This window comes from Mustelus asterias, chromosome 16 (assembly GCF_964213995.1).
Source record: "Mustelus asterias chromosome 16, sMusAst1.hap1.1, whole genome shotgun sequence".
Lineage (NCBI taxonomy): Eukaryota > Metazoa > Chordata > Chondrichthyes > Carcharhiniformes > Triakidae > Mustelus > Mustelus asterias.
Window position 1 is genome coordinate 101,511,649 of NC_135816.1, and position 18,691 is coordinate 101,530,339.

At 50.9% G+C, this 18,691-nt stretch overlaps 1 protein-coding gene across 1 annotated transcript in view; it reads right to left on the minus strand.

Moving 5' to 3' along the window:
• Window positions 1-750: 750 nt before the first annotated feature.
• Window positions 751-18,691, minus strand: part of LOC144505417 (E3 ubiquitin-protein ligase DTX4-like) — an 18,471-nt gene continuing 530 nt past the window's right edge. Inside the window, exons 2-7 of the mRNA XM_078231529.1 lie at window positions 18,062-18,347; window positions 16,570-16,640; window positions 9,086-9,247; window positions 8,283-8,444; window positions 5,552-5,641; window positions 751-969 (exon numbers count right to left, since the gene is read on the minus strand). Coding sequence (XP_078087655.1) covers window positions 751-969; window positions 5,552-5,641; window positions 8,283-8,444; window positions 9,086-9,247; window positions 16,570-16,640; window positions 18,062-18,347 — 990 coding nt within the window. The remainder of the gene's footprint in view (window positions 970-5,551; window positions 5,642-8,282; window positions 8,445-9,085; window positions 9,248-16,569; window positions 16,641-18,061; window positions 18,348-18,691) is intronic.

Consider the following 18,691-nt stretch of genomic DNA (forward strand, 5'->3'; position numbering starts at 1 on the left):
CTGGTTAGAGAGAGGGGAAACCAGCCAGGGTTCCTGGTCCTGATCACTGTTCAGTGATCCCTGGGTTAGAGAGAGGGCCGATCAGGGGTACTTAGAATTTTTGATGTAATCATGGCTAATAATGAACGTAAATCCTTCAGAATTAAAAATAATTTTAAAAACCCTCAAACTGCATGTTATTGAGCTTGTAGAAAATAAACACTTGGATCTTTCATCAGACACGCACCTTGTAATCAAATCACGGAACGCTATTAACTGACTTGGGGGCGGGTGGGGGGTGATGGGGTGATGCAGGGATGTTAGGGGTTAATGCAACTCAGTGTTCCATCAGAGAGAAAGAGATAAGACCTTCGGTGCAGAATCTCCCTCGTGTTTCCTCACACTCCCTCCCTCTCCTTCATCCTTCTGGGTTTCTGTCTCCACCTCAAGCCCTCTCTCTCCAGCTTACTCTCTGCATCACTCTCTCTCTAGTCCACACAGTCTATCTTTCCCCTATTCCCTCTCTCTAACCCACTCTCTCACGCACACTCTCTCCAACCCACTCTCTCTCTCTCCCTTACTCGCACTCTCTCTCGAGCCCACACACTATTCACTCTCTCAAGCCCACGCTCTCTCGCGCACTTGCTCTCCCTAAAGTGCACTCTCTCCCCCCCACTCATTCACTCCCTTCCCCGCTTCTCTTGCTCTCTCCTTCACTCTCCGTCCCTCTCCTTCCATCTCTTGAACTCTCTGCTCCTCAGGGAGCTATCCTCAGTCTTTGTCATCAGCGATTCCCTGGGCTTTCAGCTCTACCCACACATTCTCCAGATAGTTGCAGTCGGGATATCCGTGCCCAGTCAGATTGGAACCAAATTCTGTTTTGTGATGGATCTCGTTCCAGACCACAGTGTCCGACTCTCCCGTTGTACTGGATGTTCCGATGGCAAAGATTAATCTCCGGTCCCAGGCTACCAGCAGCAGCCTCAGCACCTACGCAGCAGGGGAGGGGCAAAGGGGAGAGAGCAAAGGTTAAACCTGAAGCAGAGAATTACCTCCAGTAATCTCCAAAACCATATCGATGGGTTGGTGGAGCGGTTAAGTGGCAGATGGATTTTAACATCGAGAAGTGTGAGGTGATGCATTTAGGGAGGTCAAAGGCTTATCGGGAATACACAATAAATGGGAATATACTGAGAAGGGTGGATGAAGTGAGAGATCGTGGCGTGCAAGTACACAGGTCCCGAAAGGCAGCAGTTCAAGTAGGCAAGGTTGTAAAGAAAGTATATGGAATGCTCTCCTCCATTGGCAGAGGTATAGAATATACATGGATGTAATGTTGGAATTGTATAAAACACATTTGAGGCCACAACTGGAGTATTGTGTGCAGTTCTGGTCACCACGTTACAGGAAGGATGTAATTGCTCTGGAGAGAGTGCAGAGGAGGTTTACAAGAATGTTGCCCGGGCTGGAAAAGTATAGCTGTGAGGAGAGATTGGAGAGGTTGGGGTTATTTTCCTTGGAACAAGGAAGGCTGATTTGATAGAGGTGTACAACATAATGAGGGGAAGAAATAGTGTGGACAGGATAAAATTATTTCACTTGATGGAGAATTCTAGAACCATGGGACACAGATTCAGGATAAGTGGCAGTAGGTTTGGTCGGGACATGAGGAAGAACCTTTTTACGCAGAGGGTGATGGGTGTCTCGAATTCACTGCCCAAGTTAGCGGTGGAGGCAGAGACCCTAAACTCTTTTAACAAGTACCTGGATCTGCACCTTAAGTGCTGTCAGCTACAGGGCTGTGGACCGGGTGCAGAAACTGGAATTAGTGAGGGAACCTGGGTGTCCTTGGACTGGCATGGACAAGATGGGCCAAATGGACTCTTTCTGTGCTGTGTCATTTCTATGGTTCTATGAATTACAAAAGTGAGGAGGTTATGCTTCAGTTATACAGGGCATTGGTGAGACCACATCTGCAGCAGTGCGTACACAGAACCCGGAGTTCTGACAGGGACCCAGGTCACTGTCTGTGTGGAGTTTGCGCGTTCTCCTCATGTCTGCATGGGTTTCCTCCAGGTGCTCCGGTTTCCTCCCACACTCCAAAGATGTGCGGTTTAGGTTGATTGGCCATTCTAAATTGTCCCTTGGTGTCAGGGGGATTAGCAGGGTAAATATGTGGGGTTATGGGGATAAGGACTGGGTGGGGCTATTGACGGTGCAGGTTCAATGGGTTGATTGGTCTCCTTCTGCACTGTTGGGATTCTATGACTTCTTTGACAAAACCGTAGCGTTGTAGACAAAGTAGTGTATCATGTGTGTGTGACCAATAATGAGAAAAAATACACCAGCTGGTCATTTTAATCCCACCTTCTGGTCCCTGCTCTGGAGCCTTGCAGGCCCCAACACTGCAGGTACAGATCCCAGTATCTTTCAAATGAAGTGAGTTTTTCAGCCTCGCCATCAACTTGGGGAGTGAATTCCAGATGCCCACAACCCTCTGGGTGAAAAAGTTTTTCCTCATGTCCCCTCTGAACCAGTGATTCCCAAACGTTTCCACGTCACGGCACTCCTCTAAATTATAAAAAAAACTTTGAGGCACTGGTCCTATTTTCTCTGTCTTCTTTCCTGACTGGAAACTCATTTTTAACTTCTCCCAGTCCTCTCGCCGACCTCCCTCTGTCTCTCTCGCTTCTCCCTGGGTTTTTGCAGCCTTTTTGAATTTTTGCTTTTTATTTAGGTGGCATGGACCCTTTGCCTTCAGCTCCAAGTCCCATTGGTCGTACGCATGGGCCTGAAATATCTAAACCATGTGCAAGCAGCTCATTCTCAGCCGGCACATACATGGGACACCCAAGATTCGCCGGGTCTTGGCGATGTCAACCACGGAATTGAAGACGAAGGTTAGATTCAGTTTAATTCCATGAATTTTGAATTGTCTTGAATCTTTCTTCACAGCACACTGGTTGGGAACCACTGCTATAATCCTACTACCAATCACCTTATATCTGTCCCTACTTATAACTGACCCCATCGCCTGGGGAAACGAGACTTCCCTTTCCACCCTTCCTCAACCTCTCAATTAGGTCACCCCTTAGTCTCCTCTGTTCTAAAGGAAAACAACCCTAGCCTTTCCAACCTCTTCTCACAGCTACAATTTTCAAGCTCTGGCAACATTCTTATAAATCTCCTCTGCGCTCTCTCCAGAGCAATTATGTTCTTCCTATAATGTGGTGACCAGAACTGGATTAGATACAGTGTCGAGCTCCCTCTACATTACCCTGCAGTGCACTTCCTCCCACTTTATACCCAGTGTCAGCATCGAGCGCTCCCAAGGACAGGTACAGCACGGGGTTAGATACAGAGTAAAGCTCCCTCTACACTGTCCCCATCAAAAACTCCCAGGACAGGTACAGCACGGGGTTAGATGCAGAGTAAAGCTCCCTCTACACTGTCCCCATCAAACACTCCCAGGATAGGTACAGCACGGGGTTAGATGCAGAGTAAAGCTCCCTCTACACTGTCCCTATCAAACACTCCCAGGACAGGTACAGCACGGGGTTAGATACAGAGTAAAGCTCCCTCTACACTGTCCCCCATCAAACACTCCCAGGACAGGTACAGCACGGGGTTAGATACAGAGTAAAGCTCCCTCTACACTGTCCCCATCAAACACTCCCAGGACAGGTACAGCACGGGGTTAGATACAGAGTAAAGCTCCCTCTACACTGTCCCCCATCAAACACTCCCAGGACAGGTACAGCACGGAGTTAGATACAGAGTAAAGCTCCCTCTACACTGTCCCCATCAAACACTCCCAGGACAGGTACAGCACGGGGTTAGATACAGAGTAACGCTCCCTCTACACTGTCCCCATCAAACACTCCCAGGACAGGTACAGCACAGGGTTAGATACAGAGTAAAGCTCCCTCTACACTGTCCCTATCAAACACTCCCAGTACAGGTACAGCACGGGGTTAGATACAGAGTAAAGCTCCCTCTACACTGTCCCCCATCAAACACTCCCAGGACAGGTACAGCACGGGGTTAGATACAGAGTAAAGCTCCCTCTACACTGTCCCCATCAAACACTCCCAGGACAGGTACAGCACGGGGTTAGATACAGAGTAAAGCTCCCTCTACACTGTCCCCATCAAACACTCCCAGGACAGGTACAGCACGGGGTTAGATACAGAGTAAAGCTCCCTCTACACTGTCCCTATCAAACACTCCCAGTACAGGTACAGCACGGGGTTAGATACAGAGTAAAGCTCCCTCTACACTGTCCCCAACAAACACTCCCAGGACAGGTACAGCACGGGGTTAGATACAGAGTAAAGCTCCCTCTACACTGTCCCCATCAAACACAGTAAGAGTTTTAACAACACCAGGTTAAAGTCCAACAGGTTTATTTGGTAGCAAATACCATTAGCTTTCGGAGCGCTGCTCCTTCATCTGACGAAGGAGCAACGCTCCGAAAACTAATGGTGTTTGCTACCAAATAAGCCTGTTGGACTTTAACCTGGTGTTGTTAAAACTCTCACTCTGTTCACCCCAGTCCAACGCCGGCATCTCCACATCATATCAAACACTCCCAGGTCAGGTACAGCACGGGGTTAGATACAGAGTAAAGCTCCCTCTACACTGTTCCCAATAAAACACTCCCAGGACAGGTACAGCACGGGGTTAGATACAGAGTAAATCTCCCTCTACACTGTGCCCCATCAAACACTCCCAGGACAGGTACAGCACGGGGTTAGATACAGAAGAAATCTCCCTCTACACTGTGCCCCATCAAACACTCCCAGGATAGGTACACCACGGGGTCAGATACAGAGTAAAGCTCCCTCTACACTGTCCCCATCTAATACTGTAAGAATTTTAACAACTCCAGGTTAAAGTCCAACAGGTTTATTTGGTAGCAAAAGCCATACAAGCTTTCGGAGCTGCAAGCCCCTTCTTCAGGTGACTCACCTGAAGAAGGGGCTTGCTGCTCCGAAAGCTTGTGTGGCTTTTGCTACCAAATAAACCTGTTGGACTTTAACCTGGAGTTGTTAAACTTCTTACTGTGTTTACCCCAGTCCAACGCCGGCATCTCCACATCATGCCCATCTAATACTCCCAGGACAGGCACAGCACGGGGTGAGATACAGAGTAAAGCTCCCTCTACACTGTCCCCATCTAATACTCCCAGGACAGGTACAGCACGGAGTTAGATACAGAGTAAAGATCCCTCTACACTGTCCCCATCAAACACTCCCAGGACAGGTACAGCACGGGGTTAGATACAGAGTAAAGCTCCCTCTACACTGTCTCCATCAAACACTCCCTGGACAGGTACAGCACGGGGTTAGATACAGAGTAAAGCTCCCTCTACACTGTCTCCATCAAACACTCCCAGGACAGGTACAGCACGGAATTAGATACAGAGTAAAGCTCCCTCCATCTTACCCTGACAATGTGTCTCCCACTTTATACCCAGTGTCAGCTCTGCTGACAGGCACAATGCAGGGTGAGACTCAGTGTAGAGCTCCCTCTAGAGCATGACAATATTATTTCACATGGAGACACTGACCTCACGGCCCTTCTCATTATCCGGCAAGTAACAATGTCGTGGGAATCCTCTCGCTGTGAACGTCAGTCCAGGATTCGGGTGATCTGGACCCTATGAAACAGAGTGTCACAGTGAGGGGTGTGGGGTATATCAGAGTGTTACAGTGAGGGGTGTGGGGTATATCAGAGTGTTACAGTGAGGGGTGTGGGGTATATCAGAATGTTACAGTGAGGGGTATAGTGTCTATCAGAGTGTTACAGTGATGGATGTGGGATATATCAGAGTGTCACAGTGAGGAGGTGTGGGGTATATCAGAGTGTTACAGTGAGGGGTGTGGGATATATCAGAGTGTTACAGTGAGGGGTATAGTGTCTATCAGAGTGTTACAGTGAGGAGGTGTGGGGTATATCAGAGTGTTACAGTGAGGGGTGTGGGATATATCAGTGTGTTACAGTGAGGGGTGTGGGGTATATCAGTGTGTTACAGTGAGGGGTGTGGGGTATATCAGAGTGTTACAGTGAGGGGTGTGGGGTATATCAGAGTGTTACAGTGAGGGGTGTGGGATATATCAGAGTGTTACAGTGAGGGGTGTGGGGTATATCAGAGTGTTACAGTGAGGAGGTGTGGGGTATATCAGAGTATTACAGTGAGGAGGTGTGGGGTATATCAGAGTGTTACAGTGAGGGGGGTGTGGGATATATCAGTGTGTTACAGTGAGGGGTGTGGGGTACATCAGAGTGTTACAGTGAGGGGTGTGGGGTATATCAGAGTGTTACAGTGAGGGGTGTGGGGTATATCAGAGTGTTACAGTGAGGGGTGTGGGGTATATCAGTGTGTTACAGTGAGGGGTGTGGGGTACATCAGAGTGTTACAGTGAGGAGGTGTGGGGTATATCAGAGTGTTACAGTGAGGGGGTGTGGGATATATCAGAGTGTTACAGTGAGGGGTGTGGGGTATATCAGAGTGTTACAGTGAGGAGGTGTGGGGTATATCAGAGTGTTACAGTGAGGGGGTGTGGGATATATCAGAGTGTTACAGTGAGGAGGTGTGGGATATATCAGAGTGTTACAGTGAGGGGTGTGGGGTATATCAGAGTGTTACAGTGAGGGGTGTGGGATATATCAGAGTGTTACAGTGAGGGGTGTGGGGTATATCAGAGTGTTACAGTGAGGGGTGTGGGGTATATCAGAGTGTTACAGTGAGGGGTGTGGGATATATCAGAGTGTTACAGTGAGGAGGTGTGGGATATATCAGAGTGTTACAGTGAGGAGGTGTGGGGTATATCAGAGTGTTACAGTGAGGGGTGTGGGGTATATCAGAGTGTTACAGTGAGGGGTGTGGGGTATATCAGAGTGTTACAGTGAGGGGTGTGGGGTATATCAGAGTGTTACAGTGAGGGGTGTGGGATATATCAGAGTGTTACAGTGAGGAGGTGTGGGATATATCAGAGTGTTACAGTGAGGAGGTGTGGGGTATATCAGAGTGTTACAGTGAGGGGTGTGGGGTATATCAGAGTGTTACAGTGAGGGGTGTGGGGTATATCAGAATGTTACAGTGAGGGGTATAGTGTCTATCAGAGTGTTACAGTGATGGATGTGGGATATATCAGAGTGTTACAGTGAGGAGGTGTGGGGTATATCAGAGTGTTACAGTGAGGGGGTGTGGGATATATCAGAGTGTTACAGTGAGGAGGTGTGGGGTATATCAGAGTGTTACAGTGAGGAGGTGTGGGGTATATCAGAGTGTTACAGTGAGGGGTGTGGGGTATATCAGAGTGTTACAGTGAGGGGTGTGGGGTATATCAGAGTGTTACAGTGAGGAGGTGTGGGGTATATCAGAGTGTTACAGTGAGGGGGGTGTGGGATATATCAGAGTGTTACAGTGAGGGGGTGTGGGATATATCAGAGTGTTACAGTGAGGGGTGTGGGGTATATCAGAGTGTTACAGTGAGGAGGTGTGGGGTATATCAGAGTGTTACAGTGAGGGGGTGTGGGATATATCAGAGTGTTACAGTGAGGGGTGTGGGGTATATCAGAGTGTTACAGTGAGGGGTGTGGGGTATATCAGAGTGTTACAGTGAGGGGTGTGGGGTATATCAGAGTGTTACTGTGAGGGGTGTGGGGTATATCAGAGTGTTACAGTGAGGGGTGTGGGGTATATCAGAATGTTACAGTGAGGGGTATAGTGTCTATCAGAGTGTTACAGTGATGGATGTGGGATATATCAGAGTGTTACAGTGAGGGGTGTGGGATGTATAAATGTTACAGTGAGGGGTGTGGGGTATATCAGTGTAACAGTGAGGGGGTGTGGACTATGTCAGAGAGTGTTACAGTGAGAGTTGTGGGATATATCGTGTTACAGTGAGGGGGTGTGAGATATATCAGAGTTATAGTGATGGGGTGTGGGATCTATCAGTGTTACAGTGAGGGGGTGGGTTATATCAGTGTTACAGTGAGTGGTGTGGGGTATATCAGTTACAGTGAGCGGTGTGGGGTATATCAGTGTAACAGTGAGGGGTGTGGACTATGTCAGAGAGTGTTACAGTGAGAGTTGTGGGATATATCGTGTTACAGTGAAGGGGTGTGAGATATATCAGAGTTATAGTGATGGGGTGTGGGATATATCAGTGTTACAGTGAGAGGATGTGGGATATATCAGAGTGGGGAATTATTTTTTGATGGTGTTGTGGAGTGTACACAATACAGTGTTACATCTTGGGTGCTACAACAAAGATCTGCAGTAGAACACGTACCTGGATTCCAGGTGGAATGTTGTAGATGATGCGAATGGTCTTAGAGTCGGGATATCCGGGAAGTGAATGAGGAATGGTGTGATATTCCATTTTCCCTGGTGGCTGAGTCCCAGTCTTCACTCCGTATATTGTCTTACAGGTGGGACACTGCAGGCTTCCATCCTGAAACAGGGAAAGAGTTAACACTGAGGGACTGGAACAGGCTATGGTATTACCAAGGGAGCTTTACTCTGTATCTAACCCCGTGCTGTACCTGTCCTGGGAGTGTTTGATGGGGACAGTGTAGAGGAGCTTTACTCTGTATCTAACCCCATGCTGTACCTGTCCTGGGAGTGTTTGATGGGGACAGTGTAGAGGGAGCTTTACTCGATCTAACCCCGTGCTGTACCTGTAACTGGGAATGTTTGATGGAGACAGTGTAGAGGGTGCTTTACTCTGTATCTAACCCCGTGCTGTACCTGTCCTGGGAGTGTTTGATGGGGACAGTGTAGAGGAGCTTTACTCTGTATCTAACCCCATGCTGTACCTGTCCTGGGAGTGTTTGATGGGGACAGTGTAGAGGGAGCTTTACTCTATCTAACCCCGTGCTGTACCTGTAACTGGGAGTGTTTGATGGGGACAGTGTCGAGGGTGCTTTACTCTGTATCTAACACCGTGCTGTACCTGTCCTGCGAGTGTTTGATGGGGACAGTGTCGAGGGAGCTTTACTCTGTATCTCACCCTGTGCTGTACCTGTCCTGGGAGTGTTTGATGCTGACACTGGGTATAAAGTGGAGATATGAGTCCGGGAAGGGGTTTCTTACCTTATTTCCATTATTGTACATGGCAACTAGACAGAGCACATGGAAACTGTGTCCACATTTGGATAGTTTTCCCACTAACTCGGGTTTGACGATCGGTTGGATGGGAGTCCCCTTATAACCCGAGGGAACCGTCAACCTTTCCATACAGATCGTGCAGTCCTGGGCAGAGGGAGAAACAAAATCATGCACCTTGTTAACCCTTTAATAAAGGGTCACTGTACCCCGAACACCGAGCAGAGACACTGCAGAGACACAAGCGTGCACACAGATGGCACACAGCAGGAACACCTACTGAGAAAAGCAGGAATATCAACTGGGAGAGCAATCGACTCTGCCACCGTTTCAGCCGACACATTCTGTTACTCCATCGGCTCGGTGGGATGGGGCCTGGGTGGTAAACGGATCCATAACTGGCAATAGCCAGACATTCAATGGGGCTGAGAGCAGAGTCCCTTTCCCTTTAAGAAACCTTGCATTGTTCACCAAGCCCGTTATGTCTGCCAGGCTGCAGTAGCGACATTACAACAGCAGAGGGAGATGTTGATCAATATTTAGAATTATAGAATAGAATCCTTACAGTGCAGAAGGAGGCCATTCGGCCCATTGAGTCTGCACCAACAACAATCCCACCCAGACCCTATCCCTGAAACCCCATTTATTTACCCTAGCTAGTCCCCCTGACACTAAGGGGCAATTTAGCATGGCCAATCCACCTAACTTGCACATCTTTGAATTGTGGGAGGAAACCGGAGCACCCGGAGGAAACCCACACAGAGATGGGGAGAAGGTGCAAACTCCACACAGACAGTGACCCGAGGCCATATTGAACCCGGGTCCCTGGCGCTGTGAGGCAGCAGTGCTAACCACTGTGCCAACGTGCCACCCCATGAACTAAAGCATGATCAACAGGCCATTCGGCCCAAGCTGGTGTCCCTGCTCCACACAAACCACCTCCCTATTCCTCTCTCTCTCACCACATTGACATCTCTTTCTGATCCTTTCTCCCTCATGGGTTTATCCAGCTTCCCCTGAAATACATCTACACTATTCACCTCTGCCACTCCCTGTGGGAGCGAGTTCCACATTCTCAGCAATCTCTGGGAAACTCCGGATTTCCCCATTGCATTTATTGCATCTTTCTTATCCTAATGTGGCATTGTTAGTGAAGGACAGTATTACGGTGGCAGAAAGGACATTTGATGAGGACTCGTCTACTGAGGTAGTTTGGGCTGAGGTTAGAAACAGGAAAGGAGAGGTCACCCTGTTGGGAGTTTTTTATAGACCTCTGAAAAGTTCCAGAGATGTAGAGGAAAAGATTGCAAAGATGATTCTGGACAGGAGCGAAAGTAACAGGGGAGTTGTACTGGGGGACTTTAACTTTACAAGTAAATGTGTGCAGGGAGGCTTCCTGATGCAGTATGTAGATAGATCAACAAGAGGCGAGGCCACATTGGATTTGGTACTGGGTAATGAACCAGGCCAGGTGTTAGATTTGGAGGGAGGTGAGCACTTTGGTGACAGTGACCACAATTTGATTACGTTTACTTTAGCAATGGAAAAGGATAGGTATATACCAAAGGGCAAGAGTTATAGCTGGGGGAAAGGAAATTATGATGCGATTAGGCGAGATTTAGCTGGCATAGGTTGGGGAAGGAAACTGCAGGGGATGGGCACAATTGTAATGTGGAACTTGTTCAAGGAACAGCTACTACGCGTCCTTGATAAATATGTACCTGTCAGACAGGGAGGAAGCAGACGTGTCAGGGAACCGTGGTTTACTAAGGAGGTTGAATCTCTTGTGAAGAGGAAGAAGGAGACTTATGTTAAGATGAGACGTGAAGGCTCAGTTAGGGAGCTTGAGAGTTACAAGTTAGCCAGGAAGGACCTAAAGAAAGAGTTAAGAAGGGCCAGGAGGGGACATGAGAAGTCTTTGGCAGGTGGGATCAAGGAAAACCCTAAAGCTTTCTATAGGTATGTCAGGAGTAAAAGAATGACGAGAGTCAGATTAGGGCCAGTCAAGGACAGTAGTGGGAAGTTGTGCGTGGAGTCTGAAGAGATAGGAGAGGCACTCAATGAATATTTTTCGTCAGTATTCACACTGGAGAGGGACAGTGTTGTTGAGGGGAGTACTGAGATCTTTGTGTCATCATTGTCTACAGGAACAGTGCCAGAAGACTGGAGGATAGCAAATGTTGTCCCCTTGTTCAAGAAGGGGAGTAGGGACAACCCTGGTAATTATAGACCGGTGAGCCTTGCTTCTGTTGTGGGCAAAGTTTTGGAAAGGATTATAAGAGATAGGATTTATAATCACCTGGAAAGGAATAATTTGATTAGGGATAGTCAACACGGTTTTGTGAAGGGTAGGTCGTGCCTCACAAATCTTACTGAGTTCTTTGAGAAGGTGACCAAAGAGGGGGATGAGGGTAAAGCGGTTGATGTGGTGTATATGGATTTCAGTAAAGCATTTGATAAGGTTCCCCATGGTAAGCTTTTGCAGAAAATACGGACACATGGGATTGAGGGTGATTTAGTGGTTTGGATCAGGAATTGGCTAGCTGTAAGAAAACAGAGGGTGGTGGTTGATGGGAAATATTCATCCTGGAGTTCAGTTACAGTGGTGTACCGCAAGGATCTGTTTTGGGGCCACTGCTGTTTGTCATTTTTATTAATGACCTGGATGAGGGCGTAGAAGGATGGATTAGTAAATTTGCGGATGACACTAAAGTTGGTGGAGTTGTAGACAGTGCAGAGGGAAGTGGCAGGTTACAGAGGGACATAGATAAGCTGCAGAGCTGGGCTGAGAGGTGGCAAATGGAGTTTAATGCAGAAAAGTGTGAGGTGATTCACTTTGGAAGGAGTAACAGGAATACAGAGTACTGGGCTAATGGTAAGATACTTGGTAGTGTGGATGAACAGAGGGTTCTGGGTGTCCATGTGCATAGATCCCTGAAAGTTGGCACCCAGGTTGTTAGGGTTGTTCAGAAGGCGTACGGAGTGTTAGCTTTTATTGGTGGAGGGATTGAGTTTCGGAGCCAGGAGGTCATGCTGCAACTGTACAAAACTCTGGTGCGGCTGCATTGGGAGTATTGCGTACAGTTCTGGTCGCCGTATTATAGGAAAGATGTGGAAGTGTTGGAAAGGGTGCAGAGGAGATTTACCAGGATGTTGCCTGGTATGGTGGGAAAATCGTATGAGGAAAGGCTGAGGGACTTGAGGTTGTTTTCGTTAGAGAGAAGAAGGTTAAGAGGTGACTTAATAGAGGCATACAAGATGATCAGAGGATTAGATAGGGTGGATAGTGAGAGTCTTTTTCCTCGGATGGTGATGGCTAGCACGAGGGGACATAGCTTTAAATCGAGGGGTGAGAGATATAGGACAGATGTTAGAGGTAGGTTCTTTACTCAGAGAGTAGTAAGGGCGTGGAATGCCCTGCCTGCAGCAGTAGTGGACTCGCCAACATTAAGAGCATTCAAATGGTGATTGGATAAACATATGGATGATATTGGAATAGTGTAGGTTAGATGGGCTTTAGATTGGTTTCACTGGTCGGCGCAACATCGAGGGCCGAAGGGCCTGTACTGCGCTGTAATGTTCTATGTTCTAATGACACATTGTCCTATGGGCCTGGTGCTATTGGTGCTGGATGAGTAATCCAGGGACCCAGTATACTGCTCCAGGGACCTGGGGTCAAATCCCACCTCGGCAGATGGTGAATTCTGAATTTAATAACATTCTGGAATTAAAAGTCTACTGATGACCATGAAACCATTGATTCAAAAACAGAAAATACTGGAAAGTCTCAGCAGGTCTGACCGTGGAGAGAGAATAGAGCAACATTTTGAGTCTGGATGACCCTTCGCTCAGAGCTAAGAGCAAAGAAAAAGGCCAAGGACGGACATGTGGGCAGGAGAGCAGGGTGGCATGTTGAAGTGGCAAGCAACAGGAAGGTCTGGGTTCAGTCACCCAGTCTGCGTTTGCTCTCTCCAATGTAGAGTAGACCGCATTGGGTCAGCGAATGCATTAGACCAGATTGAAGGAGGTACATGTGAAGCGCTACTTTACTTGAAACGGGTGTTTGGGACCTGGGACAGTGAGCAGGGAGGAGGAAAAGGGGCAGGTGTTACACCTTCTACGATTGCAAGAGAAGGTACCGTTGGGCGGGGGGGGTGAGGTGTTGGGGGTGATGGAGGAGTGGACCAGGGTGTCCCAGAGAGAACTGTCCCTGTGGCATGCTGACAGCAGGAGTGAGGGGAAGATGAGCTGAGTAGTGGCCTCATGCTGGCGTTGGCGGAAATGGCGGAGGATAATCCTTTGAATGCAGAGGTTCGTGGGGTGAAAAGTGACAACAAGGGGGACCCTATCCTGGTTCTGGGAGGGAGGACAGGCGGTGAGAGCAGTGGCTGGGGGATGGTTCGGATGCGACTGAGAGCCCTGTCAACCACTGGCTGGAAAACCACGATCAAGAGAAGAAGGAAGAAGTTTCGGAAGTGCGCTGCGCTCCTGTCCACATTCCGTCCTTGTCTTTTTGCAATATTCCAGTGACCCCCAATGCAAACTGGAGGAACAGCACCTCATCCTCCCACCGGGCACTGTACAGCCTTGTGGAGTCAACATTGAGTTCAACAACTTCAGAGCACAAACTCTCGCTTCCACCTTCACCCCATTTCCATTTATTTTATTCCATTCCGTTTCTTCTTTTCATCTCATCCATCCATTTTTTTCATCCTTCTTTCTCTCTTCTATTTTTCTACTTTTCCATTCCTGCTGTCGTTCTTGCCCCCGCCCCACCTCCCCTCCTTCAGGGCAACTGCCTGAACCTTCTGTACCTCTGTTCTGCCATTCACACATTCTGATCGCTTAATGGACACTTTTAGCACCTTTCTCAGCCTTCTTCATCCTCATTTACTTGGCCCTATTACAGCACCCCCCCCGCACCTCCCCCCCCCCGCCCCCCACAACCCCGGCTCCCCTTGCCCACCCTCACAGTATAAATCCTGTCTGATTATCTTTCCTCTTAACTCTGACGAAAGTCATCCTGACTCGAAACGTTGCCTCTATTCTCTCTCCACACATGCTGTCAGACCTGCTGAGGATTTCTAGCATTTGATTCCAGCAATATTTTGCTTTTAACCATTGGTGATTGTCGGAAAAACCCATCTGGTTCATTAATGTCCCTATAGGGAAGGAAATCTACTGTCCTAACCTGGTCTGGCCTACCTGTGACTTCAGAGCCATAGCAACATGGTTGACCCTAACCTGCCCTCGGAGATGGGCAATAAATGTTGGACAGCCAGCTACACCCATATCCCATGAATGAACAATAATTAAAAAATTCCCTCGAAAGGGCAAACGTCTTCTCGACAGCCATCTTATCAAAATATTCGAACCACTGTTCAGAACTTTTGAAATATTCTAAAGCGCACTGCAGTATCGGAGGGTCAGTGCTGAGGGAGTGCTCCACTGTCAGAGGGTCAGTACTGTGGGAGTGCTGCACTGTCAGAGGGTCAGTGCTGAGGGAGTGCTGCACTGTCAGAGGGTCAGTGCTGAGGGAGTGCCGCACTGTCAGAGGGTCAGTACTGAGGGAGTGCCGCACTGTCAGAGGGTCAGTGCTGAGGGAGTGCCGCACTGTCAGAGGGTCAGTGCTGAGGGAGTGCTGCACTGTCAGAGGGTCAGTGCTGAGGGAGTGCTGCACTGTCAGAGGGTCAGTGCTGAGGGAGTGCCGCACTGTCAGAGGGTCAGTACTGAGGGAGTGCCGCACTGTCAGAGGGTCAGTACTGAGGGAGTGCCGCACTGTCACAAGGTCAAGACTGAGGGAGTGCTGCACTGTCAGAGGGTCAGTGCTGAGGGAGTGCCGCACTGTCAGAGGGTCAGTGCTGAGGGAGTGCCGCACTGTCAGAGGGTCAGTGCTGAGGGAGTGCTGCACTGTCAGAGGGTCAGTGCTGAGGGAGTGCTGCACTGTCAGAAGGTCAGTAGTGAGGGAGGGCCGCACTGTCAGAGAGTCAGTGCTGAGGGAGTGCTGCACTGTCAGAGGGTCAGTACTGAGGGAGTGCTGCACTGTCAGAGGGTCAGTGCTGAGGGAGTGCCGCACTGTCAGAGGGTCAGTGCTGAGGGAGTGCCGCACTGTCAGAGGGTCAGTGCTGAGGGAGTGCTGCACTGTCAGAGGGTCAGTGCTGAGGGAGTGCTGCACTGTCAGAGGGTCAGTACTGAGGGAGTGCCGCACTGTCACAAGGTCAAGACTGAGGGAGTGCTGCACTGTCAGAGGGTCAGTGCTGAGGGAGTGCCGCACTGTCAGAGGGTCAGTGCTGAGGGAGTGCCGCACTGTCAGAGAGTCAGTGCTGAGGGAGTGCCGCACTGTTAGAAGGTCAGTAGTGAGGGAGTGCTGCACTGTCAGAAGGTCAGTAGTGAGGGAGTGCTGCACTGTCAGAAGGTCAGTAGTGAGGAGTGCCGCACTGTCAGAGGGTCAGTACTGAGGGAGTGCTGCACTGTCAGAGAGTCAGTGCTGAGGGAGTGCCGCACTGTCAGAGAGTCAGTGCTGAGGGAGTGCCGCACTGTCAGAGAGTCAGTGCTGAGGGAGAGCCGCACTGTCAGAGGGTCAGTGCTGCGGGAGCGCCGCACTGTCAGAGGGTCAGTACTGAGGGAGTGCTGCACTGTCAGAGGGTCAGTACTGAGGGACTGCTGCACTGTCAGAGGGACAGTGCTGAGGGAGTGCTGCACTGTCAGAAGGTCAGTAGTGAGGGAGTGCCGCACTGTCAGAGGGTCAGTACTGAGGGAGAGCCGCACTGTCAGAGGGTCAGTACTGAGGGGACTGCTGCATTGTCAGAGGGTCAGTACTGAGGGACTGCTGCACTGTCAGAGGGTCAGTACTGAGGGAGTGCCACACTGTCAGAGGGTCAGTACTGAGGGAGTGCTGCACTGTCAGAGGGTCAGTGCTGAGGGAGTGCTGCACTGTCAGAGGGTCAGTACTGAGGGAGTGCCGCACTGTCAGAGGGTCAGTGCTGAGGGAGTGCTGCACTGTCAGAGGGTCAGTACTGAGGGAGTGCCGCACTGTCAGAGGGTCAGTGTTGAGGGAGTGCTGCACTGTCAGAGGGTCAGTGCTGAGGGAGCGCCGCACTGTCAGAGAGTCAGTACTGAGGGAGTGCCGCACTGTCAGAGGGTCAGTGTTGAGGGAGTGCTGCACTGTCAGAGGGTCAGTGCTGAGGGAGTGCCGCACTGTCAGAGGGTCAGTACTGAGGGAGTGCTGCACTGTCAGAGGGTCAGTGCTGAGGGAGTGCCGCACTGTCAGAGGGTCAGTGCGAGGGAGTGCCGCACTGTCAGAGAGTCAGTGCTGAGGGAGTGCCGCACTGTCAGAGAGTCAGTGCTGAGGAGTGCCGCACTGTCAGAGAGTCAGTGCTGAGGGAGAGCCGCACTGTCAGAGGGTCAGTACCGATGAATTGCTCAGATCTAATGAAAGATATGCATGTTCCAGCTTTGCTGTTCTCACCTCTTTCTGGTGGGTTCCGCACCTTTTGCAGATATTTCCGGACAACCTCTTCAGGACTCTTCCCACTAAACACGTATGAACACTGTCCTGTCAAATACAATGATATCATTCAACAGAGAGATAGATATCAGTGGGGGAGAAGAGCGGGAGATGGGGCACGACAGAGAGGCACAGAAAGAGAGAGAAGGTACGAGAGAGAGAGGTGGGGTCGAGTGGATAAGGAAATGGGAGGGAGGAGGAGGGGGTGGGGGAAACAGGGGAGTGGGGTGAGAAGGAGGTGGGGGAGGGGGAAAGGGAGGTGGGGGGGGGAAGGGAAGGTAGGGGGGGGAAGGAAGGTAGGGGGGGGAAGGATGGAGATGGGGCAAAAGTGCCCCCATTCCTTTCCCGATCCCCACCTCTCCCACCCTTTTCCCCCCCCCGACCCCCGTCTCTCCCCAGACCCCCCATCTCTCTCCCCCCCCCCCTCTCTCTCCCCCCATCACCTTTTCTCTCATCTCCACACCTTCTTCCCGAACCTTGGCTTTTCGCTCTCACACAACGCACCTCCCACCCACACCCCGCCCCCTCACTCTCTCCCCCGTCCCCAAAAACCCCTCCCCACCCCACAATCCCCTCCCCCAACACCCACAAAAACCCTCCCCTGCCCATCCCACTCCCACAAACCCCTGCCTCCACCCCCACAAACCCATCCCCCATCCGTGCCATCCCCACCAACCCCTCCCCCCATCCCCCACAAACCCCTCCCCCATCCCCCACAAACCCCTCCCCCATCCCCCACAAACCCCTCCCCATCCCACAAACCCCTCCCCCATCCCCCACAAATCCCTCCCACATCCCCCGCAAACCCCTCCCCCATCCCCTGCAAACACCTCCCCCATCCCCTGCAAACCCCTCCCCCATCCCCCACAAACCCCTCCCCCACAAACACCCCACCCCCCACAAACCCTCCCCCCATCCCCCATAAACCCCTCCCCCATCCCCCGCAAACCCCTCCCCCGTCCCCCACAAACCCCTCCTCCGTCCCCACAAACCCCTCCCCATCCCCCGCAAACCCCTCCCCATCCCCCCACAAACCCCTCCCCATCCCCCGCAAACCCCTCCCCCATCCCCCACAAACCCCTCCCCCCATCCCCCACAAACCCCTCCCCCACCCCCCACAAACCCCCCCCTACCCCCACCCACCCCTCCCCCACCAACCCCTCCCCCCACAAACCCCTCCCCCCACAAACCCCTCCCCCCACAAACCCCCTCCCCCCACAAACCCCTCCCCCCACAAACCCCTCCCCCCACAACCCCCCCCCCCACAAACCCTCCCCCCACAACCCCTCCCCCCACAAACCCCTCCCCCCACAAACCCCTCCCCCCACAAACCCCTCCCCCACAAACCCCTCCCCCCACAAACCCCTCCCCCCACAAACCCCTCCCCCACCCCCCACAAACCTCTCTTCCCCTCACCCCCACAAACCCCTGCCCCCGCTGCTCACCTTTCTTGTTCAGTTTCCGGCTGCTTTTCCGGCAGGTGTGGGAGATTCCCGAGATGGGCTTGATGTCGTTTTTGTGGACGGGGGGTGGGTGAAGGATGAGTTTCGGAGGCCTAGTCAGGCAGACAGGGAGACCCGCTGCACTCATCAGGATCCCAGTTATACCTGCCAAATCGAGGGGGGTGGTAAGAGAGGGAGGATGGGGCAGAGGAAGGGTGGAGGAGGGCGGGGGGGGGGGAGGGGGGGCAGTGCGGAAGGCAGACAGGTTAGAAGCTTCAGTTGGAGAGGACCCTCGCTCGGCCTTTTCCCAATCCCAAAGCAACACAGAAACTAGAAGCAGGAGTAGGCCGTTTGGCCCTTCGAGCCTGCTCCACCATTCATATTCATTTTGATCATTAAATTCAATATCCTGATCCTCCCCATATCCCTCGATCCCATTTAGCCCCAAGAGCGATATCTAATTTCTTTTTGAAATCTGACAATGTTTTGGCCTCAACTACTTTCTGTGGAAGTGAATTCCACACATTCACCACCCTCTGGGTGAAGAAATTTCTCCTCACCTCAGTCCTAAAAGGTTTATATTTTATCCTTAGACTGTGACCCCCTGGGTCTCGACTCCCCCACCATCGGAAACATCCTTCCTGC